Raw genomic sequence first — 13,033 nt, forward strand, 5'->3', positions numbered from 1 at the left:
AGACTACTGAAGGAGATACAGGGAGGTCAGGCTCATGGGAGTTACCATAGGCAAAGCCTGGGTCTTTCTGCTTGCTTTCAGGACTGATGAGGAGAGTGTGGGTAGGGCCTATAGGTAGGGTGCTTGTATGTGGGCTGTGGCTATTGGTTACAGAGTTCCAGTGCATTTTCCAGTAGTCTTTGCTGTGCTGTCTCACTAGCTAAGAGTGAGCCACTGCTGCCTGGGATGGAGACAGCACTCGAGATAGAAACCCATAAACTAAAAGCCAGTAATAGCACACGTTAGCACATCTGTGTAATCAGACCCAAGTCACAAAACACGCTGTGTCCCACCTAGAAGCTCCCCTGTACCTCTTTCTGTGGCTTCTCAGCCCTTCCTTGACACGCAAACCAGTTTTGTCTAGTAGCTTTCTGGTTGCTTCGACTCTGGGTATGTAGGCTCGGTTTCAGCCATCTGGATCCCATTTTCCCCATTTACTGCTGGCGTGAATTCAGATATGCTAATGTCCAGGCATGTGAGCTGACCTCTCCTATGGGGCAACGAGAGCATTGTGCCCTAGGGAGGAAGTTAGTGCATGTGGGCCTGTTGTGTTGCTGTCCTGCTGATTTCTCTCTGCGCTGTGGCCTTCCAGAACACCCACCCCATCTTCACTCACAACTGGGAATGTGTGGTCAGTTTCCTGTGGAACACAGAGGCTGCCTGCCCTATCCAGACGATCACAGACACAGACCAGGTAAGTGTGCTGTCACCTTGCCCATGCTCAGACTGACTTTGCATCGCCTCCATCCCTGCTTTTTGATTCACACATCCTCCCTACCCTTGGTACCTAGATTTCCAGGACCCCCAGCTTGATGCCTTGCTCACTGAAATTTCCCCCCTCCCAACCCCCCAACCCCTGACAAGGTATTTTTATTTAACAGCCTAAGCTGTCCTGGAACTTGCTCTGTAGACCAGGCTGGCTTCAAACTCAGAGAGATCCACCTGCCTCTGTCTCCACCTGGCTCACTATCCTTTCCCTGTGCAGTGCATCCTAGTAGGCTCTCCATCACTGCCAGGGGTCTGTAGATTCCCATTACTCCATTCCAGAACATATCAGTGTCTGATACAATGAGACCCAGGAGAGGGCTATGACCTTGTCCACAGGGTGGAGCCTACTGCCTCATGGGATCTCATTGACAGAGTAAAGCCCACGTGTCTGCTGTGACTTTACCTACTAGGAGGAACCCAGTGCTTCATGGATCTTAAGAGTTAGCACATGTGTTCCGCTGTGACCTTTTACACAGGGTGGAACTCAGTGATTCATGGTACCTCACACACAGAGTAGAGTTTACCTGTGTGCTGTGCCCTCCCTCACCCACAGTGTGTAGCCAGGGTCTCATGCCGATGTCTGTATGGGAGATCCTTATCCTCTGCCGAAGGCTGGCTGCTCATCCTGCCCTGTGCAGTGTAGAGTACCCTGCTCTCTGAGTTCTTCGCTGCCCTCCTGGGCTACTGCAGTAAGTTGTTCTTATGGAACTGCGTGTGCACTCTTTATAGTGGGACGTGTTTCCCTCCCATCCTTCTGATTTCCTACCAGACTGCAGAGTTTGGCAGCAGACACCTGGACTGGTACACAAAGCGATGGCCTCAGCTCAGGGCCAGTAGTCGTCTCAGGCACCCTACCCTGCCCATGCCCAGGGCTCTGACGGCTAGCCTGTACTTGGTGGACACGGGAGGCTGAGGTGTACTTAGAGGAAGGGAGGAAATTGCCTGTGAGTTGATTCAGTTATATATATTCTCATAGGTGCATTCATGGCGATGAGAGAGAAGTCTTACATTTTATTTATTTTTGAATGTAAAAATGATTGCTGTACCACCTACCTTAGGATTAACAGTGGTCTTACTTGGGTATTGTAGTAGTTTAGCCCCCATGGGGTGAGTTCCATTCTTCTGCACACGCATCCTACATTGGTGCCGGCTGGGCACAAACACACTGTTGCTCCATAGGGATTTAAAGTGAGTAGCAAGTACAGCCTCTAAGTGTTGATGTGAGTTTCCGGACTGCATGTTTGTTTTGCTCCTGTAGAATTAGTTTAAATGTGTTTATTTCCCTTTCTTGTTTCTGATAGGCTTGCTCTATAAGGGACCCCAACAGTGGATTTGTGTTTAATCTTAGCCCACTGAACAGCTCTCAAGGATACGTGGTCTCTGGCATTGGAAAGACTTTTTTGGTAAGAATGATGCAGTAGATTTCTAGTTTGCTTTAAATGAGGCTCACCACACCCAAGGCACTTGCAGCTGCGTCCTTAGTGCTTGCCCAGGGCAGAAAGAAGCTCCAGACTGGGGGCGGGTAATGAAGTGACGTCATCACGTGGGCCCGATGGGAGCAGTCACCAGTCCTCACCTGCTGCTGTGTGTCCAGAGTTCCCAAGAAGCAGCAGCAGAGTGACAGTCAGGACCTTGTTAAAACCTGATTCCTGGGCCTGCTGTGGGCATCCTGACTTGTCTGTGGTGGGCTCCGAGTCTGCTTCAGGAGGTCCATCAGATGGTTTTGATGCTCACTGAAGTTTGAGACACACTGGTCAAGAAGAAATGGAGATTAAAGGGAGGCCACCGAGGGCTGTGTTCTAGACTCTTCCAAGGGTACTTCCTTTGTAGACTGTTCTGTGAATGCCTAGAGCCCTAAAATGCAAAGTCTTCTCAAGGTATCACTTCAGCTACTCGAAGGGAGAGAGCCCCTAAAACAATTGCTTTACGTTCTGGCAGTCATCTTAGGGACAGTGGCTTTGAAAACAAGAAGGTGAGTGAGAGTGCCCTACCATAGATTAGTGAGAGGAGCATTCTGACAACTGTCCCTAGCTGGAGAACTGGGCTCTCTCCACCCCACATGTAGAGAAGGATTTGTCCTCTCGGCCCCGTTCTCTTCCCCACTCTCCTGAGTGCTTCCATGGGCTCTCTCCACCCCATACTCAGATAGGAACACGGAAGGGTCTCGGTGTTAGGGCTAGCTCTAGTGTAGCTGCAGAGTGTGTGGTCTGTATCAGGTGGTTCAGTGATTAGGATTCCACAGGTCAGAGCCTGTATCAGTGTGACAGGCAGATGCTGCACCACATAGAGGATGTGCTGAGAAAGATGACCACGGGCTACATAAAGAATGCACCAGAAGCAAACCAGCGAGACCCCGCCTCGTCACTAACCACGCTGTTAGGAGCATGTGTGGTGTTGTGGCTCTTGGTTGCAGGTGACAGATGAGTGGGTAACAGAAGTAGCAATGCAGCTGCCTGGAAGAGCGCCTGCACTCATGTGCTGCAGCGGGTCACCTGTCTGTGGGGCCACCACATCCCAGCCAGGGCTGTAGACTCCTGCCCCTTACTGTCCAGCCCTGTCCCCCATCCTGCTGGGTCCAGCTGCCCTGCACATTTGGTGGCCTCTTCCCCAGAGTTGATTTCTTTACATAACTACAACAAACATGTCTGCTTTTTAAATAGAATCAATGTCTTTAAAAAATCAGGGGCTTCGGTTGTTTACAGTTAAGACTTAACTGTATACTTTCTCCATGTGATTAAAGACACTGTAAAGTGGTTTGTATCACTCCCTAGTATATCGTTCATAATTGCTTGTAGTAATTAGATTTACAGACAGAGCATTGTATAAACAAGACCATAAAACACCATGCGCTAAACTCTAGAGGAATTTGCACAGGTATTGTTATTTAGACATGGGGTTTTACCTTTCTGTGTTTGAGAACTAGCTGTCCCAAAGTTGATAAACTGACTGGTGATAACCAGATATTTAACCCAGCAGTACTTTGGGTTCTAGGCTGCTTTTCTGTGGTAAGTCTTGGAACCTAAATGGTTGTTTTTGTTTGTTTGTTTGTTTTTTCTTCTTTTTTTTTCCTGTTTGGCTTCCAGTTCAATATCTGTGGTACAATGCCTGTCTGTGTAACGGACAAAGAAAAGCTAGCCTTTGGCTGTGAGGCAGGAACCCAGACAGAATTGGAGAACCTGAAACCAGAAAGGCCAGTGGGAATGGAAAAGAGCCTCCAGTTGTCTACTGAGGGATTCCTCACTCTGACCTACAAAGGGTCGTCTTCTTCCTCAGACAAAGGTGAGCTGATTTGTGTTCTGCCAAGTCTGCCTTTAATCTCTGCTGGTATTCTCTCTCCTAGAGCACTTACCAACGTCTTCCCTTGGGGGCACTTGTGCACACACTGACCACCTCTTCTTTTTATCTTGCACCCCAGTTCTTCAGAGGGGGGTTGTTAATTGCATTCCTTTAGGTACTAAAGAAGTGATGAGTAATGATCTAAGTTACTCATTTTTCTAAGTTGGTCCTTTCCTCCTGTCTCCTTTCTTGGGCACTGTGGTTCTGTATAACAGTCTGGAGATGTTGAGCTTGTTAGTACTTATTTGTTACCGTCTTTTGTTAGTTAGTGCAAGATCAGTTCTGAGCCCTTTATAATGCCAGCATCCGCGTCAGTGGATAGCTCCAGCAGGCAAAGTGTGCCAGGACTTGGTTAAGATACTGTATGTACGATGAATTCTCATCCCAGCTCTGTCTTTTCTCTTTTCCATTTGAGACAGGCTTTTACTCTGTGGCCTTGGCTTTCCTGGCTCTGACTCGGTAAACCAGGTGTCCTCAGACTCACTTTTGCTTGTGTCTACCTTTCTAGGAGCAAAGGCTTGGGCCATCACACCTGGCTTAGCCTCCTTTTGTCCTCAATTACTGCTGCATTGCACATCTGCAGTACTAGAAGACAGAAGGGTCTTGTGTTTGCTACAGAGCCTGTGGTCCATGGAGGATTACATCAGAGTGAGATCCAAGAGGGATGGGTCATGTTATTGGCTCCGCCACCTATTGACTTACAGATGAGGAAAGAGGCCCAGGGGTGTGGTTGCTTTCCAGGTCACACTGTTAATAGGCAGTGCCTTTCCATCACTGGAATCTGAGTGGACTGAGGTGATGTTTGTGTGCTGGGTTGCTCAACATGCTCCAGCCATCTTAGTGGGCACCGGGAAGGAGTGGAGCTTCCTTCTCAGATTATTTGCGCTGGAGACCGTAGTCTTGTCTTCTTGCTTCTTTCTGCTTCACATCTCAAGTTCACAGATGTTGGAAGTGCAGCACTAACAACAGCGTCTGCCACAGACGGCAAATGGTCACTAAGGACCGCTGTGGCCAGCTGCGTGCCAGCATCAGAACAGCAGAGGAAATGGATATGCTCTTGGTACTGTAACTTGGTAGGATTGGATCGTGAGGCACAAAATTTGAACAGAGCAGTAAGGGGTGGCAGGATTAAATCAGCAGTAAGAATTTGTCTCTGGCAGATAGGAGGGAGGACCAGATTGCTCCATACTGAACCTCATCTGTGCACTGTGGAAGCCCCTGAAAGTGCTGCATTGAAGGGGAGAGACCCTGTGCTACTCACGGTGCCAGGCCACCATTCCCCAGTGCGAACAGGCTGAGGATGCCAGAACAAAGCCAGATCACAGAACGCAGAGCTACAGACCAGTATCTCTGATGAATATAGACACAGAAATTTTCAACAAAATAATAGCAAGTCAAATCTATCAATACCTAAAAACAGTGTACTTATCACAAGTACAAGTATCAAGACTGGCTCAACACAGTGCAGATTGAGAACAATGATACATTGTTAGCTAATGAAAGCCTAGAGCACATGGTTATCTCAGTGCAGGACAGTGTTTGGCAAAGTTCAGCATATCTCCTTGATAAAACTCCCTAAGTGGAAATTAAGGCAAGTGCCCATGACCTACACCATATGGATGGGAAAACTGAAAGAGCTTGCTCTAAATCAGGAGTAGGACAGAACATTCAGATAGCATTACTAGTATTGGTATTCAGGTACAGGGTCAGATGTGAGGTCACATTTGCATCTGGGGTGACTTTATACTGGGAAAATTTCGGCTCTCAGCAGGGAACCCTGATTGCTCTTTGGGCTGATGAGGGAGGGGGACTTGATTGTGGGAGGGGGAGGGAAAGGGGAGGCGGCGGTGGGGAAGAGACAGAAATCTTCAATTAATTAATAAATGAATTAAAAAAAATACTGTTGGAATTGATGAGTGGACTCAGGACCTGGGAAGGCTGCATCTCCAGAGGTGCCGCCGTGTGCAGCTTTCAGGAAGCTCTACAGAACCCCTGCCAGCAGTTGCTGCTGACTCTGTCTCTTGGCTAGGGCTGTGTGAGCCTTGTAACTTACTGGAGAGTTTCAGGGGCCTCCGCCCTTTCCAGTGGAAAATGCCTTATCTCAGAAGAGATAGACAGTTGGAACCAGGAGGACATTTTATTAATAAGCAGCACAAAAATAAAAGAACCAAACCTGGGAATAAATTTAACCAAGGAAGTGCATGGCCTCTACAGTGAAAGTTACAAACACTGAGGAAAGAGATTGACGACATACATAAGTGAGAAGACATGAAGAATGCCTATCTAACTGAAATATATCTCTACATATCTAGAAAATCTAACTAACATGACTACAAGCTTGACTACTATCGATGATTATCCATTAACAACCTATATTTTCTAATTATTATACATTACACTTAAGTGAACTACACAATCATAATACCTTAATCAAGATCAGAAATACATATATAATAACAAAATTGACCTTAAACTTGTATCAATAAACCAAGATTTACACCAATGCAAATTATTCATATCTATATCATATCCCCCTTTAAATGTAAAAGAGCATTTATAAACAATATTTGTGAATATGGGCATAGTTATTTCTCTCCAAACTTCTTCCTGCTATATGGGGGTGCTGTTAATCAGGTCTTTCATGGTGTATCCTGTATGCTAGGTTTATCTCAGTTTGCAGTTGAGCATAGTAAGTTTTTGAGGGTGTTTATAGCAACCTTTCAGGAGGGTGTGGTATATTATACCATATTGGTCTAGAAGCAATCCACAGGGTCTCATCTTCTGTGAAAACAAAAGAAGAACCTCTTTTCCAAAGCATCATATCCTTAAACCCAAATTCTGAAGTTGAGATATCTTTAGAATATACATGCTGATTAGCTTGGCAGCCCATATAATGAAACATCTCTCTGTACTTAGCTCCTTCACAGTCAAAAAATTTAAGGAAAACACAATATTACATACTCTCTGTGAATTTTCCATCTCTATGTGGCTTATTTCTCTTTACTTCTTTTAATCTATGACTCTCTGTACTCTCTCTTTAAAGACTTTATCCTTTTTTTAAAAAGCATTAACTTTATTTTATGAGTCTCTATACTCTTTATCTTTTATCTTTCAAGGCTCCGTACATTTATTCAACATTGTGACCCATTTAGAGGTCTTTTTATGTCTGAATTGGTCCTGTTGCATTGTCTGTAATTCTCTGCTGTCTTGAAGAGCTTTTAAAATGGTAAGCAGCTTGATTGCAGCTATTCTGGATGTTGCCTCTGCCTTTCTCCAATTTGAAAATGGTGGACGTACCATTTCTGCTAGCTCTGGGGCCGCCAGGTAGGAGCCGCACTCAGCACTTTTAACTCTGAGAATGAGCGTGCAGCACATAAACTCCTTTTATCTGAGTTATAGCCAAATCTGCTATGCAGAGCACTGTGCAGCCTGGAAACATCTCTCTGTATGGCGGCAGAAATCCGCCATGCTCTCCTGCTTGTGCACACCTAGTCAACCTGATCCCGCTGCCTGCTGAGGCAGGGAGCGCTGAGTCACAGGCATGGTCTCAGCCATTTTTCTCCTAACCCTAGCTGGCACAAAAACACCTGGGGCCCCCAAATGTCATTGAAATGCTTCATAGCCAGAGTTCGTACTGGCAGCACAGCCCAGGAAGCTGCTCGGCTAGCTTAACCCCCAAAATAACCACACAGAAATTGTATTAATTAAATTACTGCCTGGCCCATTAGCTCTAGCCTTTTATTGGCTAACTCTCACTTCTCGATTAACCCATTTCTATTAAATCTATGTATCTCTACGTGACTGTGGCTTACTGGCAAGATTCTAACCTATGTCCATCTCAGGCCGGAGATTCATGGCATCTGCTATACTTCCCTTCTTCCCAGCATTCTGTTCTTTCTACTCCGCCAACCTAAGGGTTGCCCTATCAAAAGGCCAAGGCAGTTTCTTTATTCAACTAATGAAAGCAATACATAGAAGACCCTCCTATACCACATTACACATGGCTGCACTGCCCAGCATTCGGTGGGTAAAGAGGGGGATTGCAAGTTTGAGGCCAACCTGGAATACCCCAATACCTTGAGCCAAAGAGATGGCTGGCTGAGTTAGTTAATAGCTGTCGATGCTGTAAATCTGATGACCTGAGATTTGATGACTTGATTTCTGGATCCAGCTACGTACAGGTGGAAGGAGAAAACTGGTGCTGTAAACTTCTCTTCTACCCTCCTCATGTGCTCCGTGGCAGGCCATACAGCCACACAGCCACACAAACTGAGGACCAGAAGTCTAGAAAAATAGTTACATGTAGAAGCAGTGTCTGTGTTATCTAGCATTCCACTGTGCTGTATATATCCGGGGCATTGAAATCAGCACATTGGGCAGCAGTACTTGTATTTATTGCAGCCTTTTCACAACAGCCCGTGTATGGAATCAGCTAGGGTTTCTTCAAACGATGGGTAGATCTCTCTCTCTCTCTCCCTCTCTCTCTCCCTGTCTCTCTCTCTCTCCCCCTGTGTCTGTCTGTCTGTCTGTGTCTCTCTCTCTCTTTCTCTCTCCCTCTCTCCCTTTCTCCCTCTCCCCCTCTCCCCCTGTCTCTCCCCCTCTGTGCCCATGTCTAATCAGTATACAGTGCTAAAAATGAGTGAAAAATCTGTCATTTGAATCAGTTTGCCTGGCAGTAGGAAACTTGTTAAGTCAAGTAAGTTGGACACAGGGAAACCCTGCTGTTCTCACCTGTGTGTGGAAACTGTGGTAAACACTTGATCTTGAAGCATAGAGTACAGTAGTAGTTATCAGAGCCTGGGGTCGGGAGGTATGGACAGAGTTTGATTAGCAGGTGTAGGAGTGTGTTGATTAGGAGAAATGGTGTTCTATACAGCAGAGGTGGTTAGAGTTGACAGCACCTGTTGTGTTTCTAAGTAGTTAGCAGAGGAGAACATTGGTGTTCCGATGTAGGACTGGTTTAGGAGGTGATGAAGTACCCGTCCCGCTTGCTCTGATCTGATAACTGCCTGTCCTATACATGGATTAAACAGTGAATTCACGTGTGTCCAGTGAATATGTAGCTATTGTGTGGCAGTTAGAAATACAAAAATTAAAACTAATTGAAAATGTTTTGAATAAACTTTTGAAAAGAGTGCATGCAGGGTTGAGAGTGCCTGGTCTGGAAGGGGTTCTACCAGAGAAGGAAGTGGGCTGGAGATGGCATGGACCAATGGCTGCAGTTGCAAGGGATCGTTATAGTTGGCTAAAGAATGTGTGTGGCTATGTTGGCTGCTTGGGGGTGAGCGGGCCAGCCTTCAGTGTCCTTCCTGTGGGTGCTTTGAAAGGCTGCATGAGCACATGGTCTCCAGCCAGCGCTGCTTCAGGGTGCCTCACAGGACGGGCTCCTGCAGCCCTTTTACTGAGTAGAAGGGGCTAGTACTAGAGCCTTGGGCAGTTTTCCGGGGGTGGGGGTGGGGGTTGGGAGCTCAGGTTGACAGAGTATAGAGGGATCATGGTTCTCTTCCGTGCGGGCAGTCTCTGATGCTAGGATGGCAGCATCTGTTTCTCCTCAGTGCTCACAAAGCCACAGTGCGGCTCATTTTGTAGTTCTTTGCTCTCCAGTTGCAGATCACTAGATCAAATAATATTGGCTGATCACTTTTCTGTCATCTTCCTTTCAGGCTCGAGTTTGAAAATGCTCCTGCCCGACCTGTATTAGCCTTGGGGAGCATCTAATGGCTGCTGTGAGACTCTGGGCTGGGCTAAGGCTATGCCTGGGCCCTCACTTGTGCTTCCTTAGTTTGTCTTACCTCTTTAGCCAAGCAAAGGGGAGGTGGTGATGCTCCTGGACACTGAAGTGTGTTTTATGGGAACTCGGCCCGCTGATTGATGGCTCAGGAATTCTGGAATGAGAGCCCCACCCACCTTGCCACAGCAGCTTTCTTGGCTTTCCCATTTCTGGCCTCACAGAAGAGTGCCAGTGGCATTTTTACAATGTCTGATTCGATGTGTTCCTCCCAGCTAGAGTACTCCTGTGGCTCCAGGCTATACATGGAGTGGAAGCCAGCAGTGGTCAGCTCTGGGGTGGTCTCCTTGCTTTGCCTGTGTGGTCTCTTGTCCTGTATGATTTTGCAAAATAATGTCTCCCTTAGCCCAGTCAGTTCTCTGTACTTACTCAGGGTGTACCTTCTGCTCCTTTCAGCCTTGCAGGGGAGTAGTAGGTATAGTTCGCTGGAGGGAAAGTCAGGAAATAAAAGTTGCTCTGTTTTCTGATAGATTGATAAACTGCTGTGAGATGTGAATGCTTCATGACCCCGTGGCCTAATCAGAATTGCTGTCGTGTCAGGCAGAATTGCTGGTAGCATATCTTTGCTCTGTTCAGATTAGGCTCCTGCTGTGTGGTCCTGGGGATGGCTGTGAGCTCTCCTGCCCTTGCTGTCCCGAGTCTGAGATGCCTGCTGAATAGTGGCTGTCTTCTTCCACAGGCACAGCATTCATCATCCGTTTCATTTGCAACGATGACATTTACCCGGGAACCGCCAAGTTTCTGCATCAGGACATCGACTCTACACGAGGGATCCGGAACACTTTCTTTGAGTTTGAAACTGCATTGGCTTGTGTTCCTTCTCGAGTAGATTGCCAAGTGACTGGTGAGGCCTAGAAGTTAGCAAGCTGGGTTTGAGTGAGAGTGTGTGCACATGTGTGTGTGTGTGTGTGTGTGTGTGTGTGTGTGTGTATTGTCTGTGAGTGTTTACATGCTTGAAAGCAAGATGACCATTTGTCAATGGGGCCTGTATACTTTGCTTCATGTAATATGGTGATTGTTGCCTGTTTTTAAGTACTGCTTAGTGGTGTAAATGTTTCTCTTGAGGAGATCCCCCCACCATACAGTTAAGGGTTTAAAATATGGTTCAGGGGTCAGTTGCTCCTAAGAATTGAGAAGAAAACTCAAATAAAATAGAAAATCAAATATAGATGTATATCAGAAGTTCATATAAGGAAGAAAAATGGTATAAGACCTAAAAGTTCCTTAGTTGTGCCCTGACCCTCAATCTTTGTACTGACCTGTAACGGCTTTCCCAGCGGGACACTGGTTTGTTGCTGTAGGCCAGGCTTCTTGTGGGTTTTCCTGTGTCTCGCAAGGTGCTCCTGCATCCTGGCAGTCTTTACATTACGGGGAAACTGGTACCCGGGCAAACAGGAAACAGTTTTCCATAGTGTTTCCTTCCATTCCAGACCCAGCTGGGAATGAGTATGACCTGAGTGCCCTGAGCATGGCCAGGCAGCCGTGGACTGCCGTGGACACCTCGGTGGACGGAAAGAAGAGGATCTTCTACCTGAGTGTCTGCAGTCCCCTCCCGTACATCCCCAGATGTCACGGTGTGCTGGCGCCCTCACCCTGCTGCGTACGGGACCTGACTGAGTCAAGGGCAGCCCCGCTCACTCACTGCTCTTTTGTCCTCAGGCACTGCAGTGGGGTCCTGCTTGGTGTCAGAAGACCGAGGTCTGAACTTGGGTGTGGTGCAGATCAGTCCCCAGGCTGACACCAATGGGTCCCTCAGCATCCTGTACGTCAATGGCGACAAGTGTGGAAGCCAGCGCTACTCCACCAGGATAATCTTCGAGTGTGGGCAGACGTCGGTGAGTGTGCACGGCAGCCTTTCTTCTCGTTCCATTTCCCCTTCATTTTCGAGTCTGCTATGTTGTTTGAAGCTTCTCTGTGTTTTTATAGGTTTGGAGGCATTGCTAGTGCTCTACTAGAATATACTGTTTTTCTCGGGCCTGAAATACTCATAAATACTGAATACTTGGCTTAAGCAAGTGAAAGATTGGATATTAATCAAGGCGCTTTCTTGTTTTTGTTTAAAAAGTAGAAAACAAAGCAAACTGTTGGTTTCTGTTGCAGGGCTCACCCATATTCCAGTTCCTGAAAGACTGTGAGTATGTGTTTTTGTGGAGAACAGTGGAGGCTTGTCCTGTGGTCAGAGAGGAAGGTGAGCACCAGGTTCTGCCTCTGGGTTGCTATAAATGTAGGGTGTAGTAGACGCTAACCCATGATGTCTCAGATAGGAAGCCCTGTGATGGTGGCTGCCAGTGGGGTTAGTAGGTGCTGGGAGCGGGGTGATCACGGCTTCTCCTTGAGTTCTTTACTGAGCCATTTATTAATTTTTAATACTGGCCTTTCTCTCCTGTACTTGGATTGAATTTTTGGTTTCTCTTTAAACCAATAAAGCAGTCAGGATGGGTTTGTCGTCTTGAAATTTGACATTGTCTTTGGACTTTCTTCCTTCATCTGTCCTACACATAAACAAAACAGCATGGACGTAGCCCACTTTTTTGATACTTGCCAGGACTGGTGGTACAGGCCTATAACCTCAGCTTCACAGAAGGCGGAAGTAGGAGGAATATAAATTCAAGGCCTGACACCCTGGGCTGTGAGTTTGAGGCCGGTATAGGTAACTTAATGATACATAGTCTCAAATCAGCAAATGGAGCTCAGAATGTAGCACAGCGATAGAATGTTTGCATGGGGCCTGCTAGGTCCTGGGCTCTCAGTACTGCAAAGTAAATACGAAATTTAATTACAAAAGAAATTCTTTCCCCTTAGAAATAGGAATGCATTGTGATAGCATTTTCTCTTGACTTCCTGTGCATTTTTGAAGGAGACAACTGCCAGGTGAAAGACCCCAGGCATGGCAATTTGTATGACCTGAAGCCCCTGTCCTTCAATGACACCATCATCACTGCTGGCGAGTACACCTACTACTTCCGGGTCTGTGGGAAGCTGTCCTCCAATGTCTGTTCTGGCCATGATGGATCCAAGGTAGTCTCTTCATGCCAGGAAAAGAAAGGACCGCAGGGATTTCAGAAAGTGTCAGGTACTATTCTTTTCTTCTTGAGTTGTAAA

At 46.8% G+C, this 13,033-nt stretch overlaps 1 protein-coding gene across 1 annotated transcript in view; it reads left to right on the plus strand.

Moving 5' to 3' along the window:
* The window catches only part of Igf2r (insulin like growth factor 2 receptor), a 96,164-nt gene that overhangs the window by 57,149 nt on the left and 25,982 nt on the right, over nt 1–13,033 (plus strand). The window contains exons 20-27 of the mRNA XM_050135894.1: nt 632–733; nt 2,109–2,210; nt 3,891–4,086; nt 10,611–10,775; nt 11,362–11,505; nt 11,591–11,766; nt 12,032–12,119; nt 12,789–13,004. Coding sequence (XP_049991851.1) covers nt 632–733; nt 2,109–2,210; nt 3,891–4,086; nt 10,611–10,775; nt 11,362–11,505; nt 11,591–11,766; nt 12,032–12,119; nt 12,789–13,004 — 1,189 coding nt within the window. The remainder of the gene's footprint in view (nt 1–631; nt 734–2,108; nt 2,211–3,890; nt 4,087–10,610; nt 10,776–11,361; nt 11,506–11,590; nt 11,767–12,031; nt 12,120–12,788; nt 13,005–13,033) is intronic.

Source organism: Alexandromys fortis, unplaced genomic scaffold, assembly GCF_014885135.2.
Source record: "Alexandromys fortis isolate MF-2015 unplaced genomic scaffold, M_Fortis_MF-2015_v1.1 scaffold_23, whole genome shotgun sequence".
Classification (NCBI taxonomy): Eukaryota; Metazoa; Chordata; class Mammalia; order Rodentia; family Cricetidae; genus Alexandromys; species Alexandromys fortis.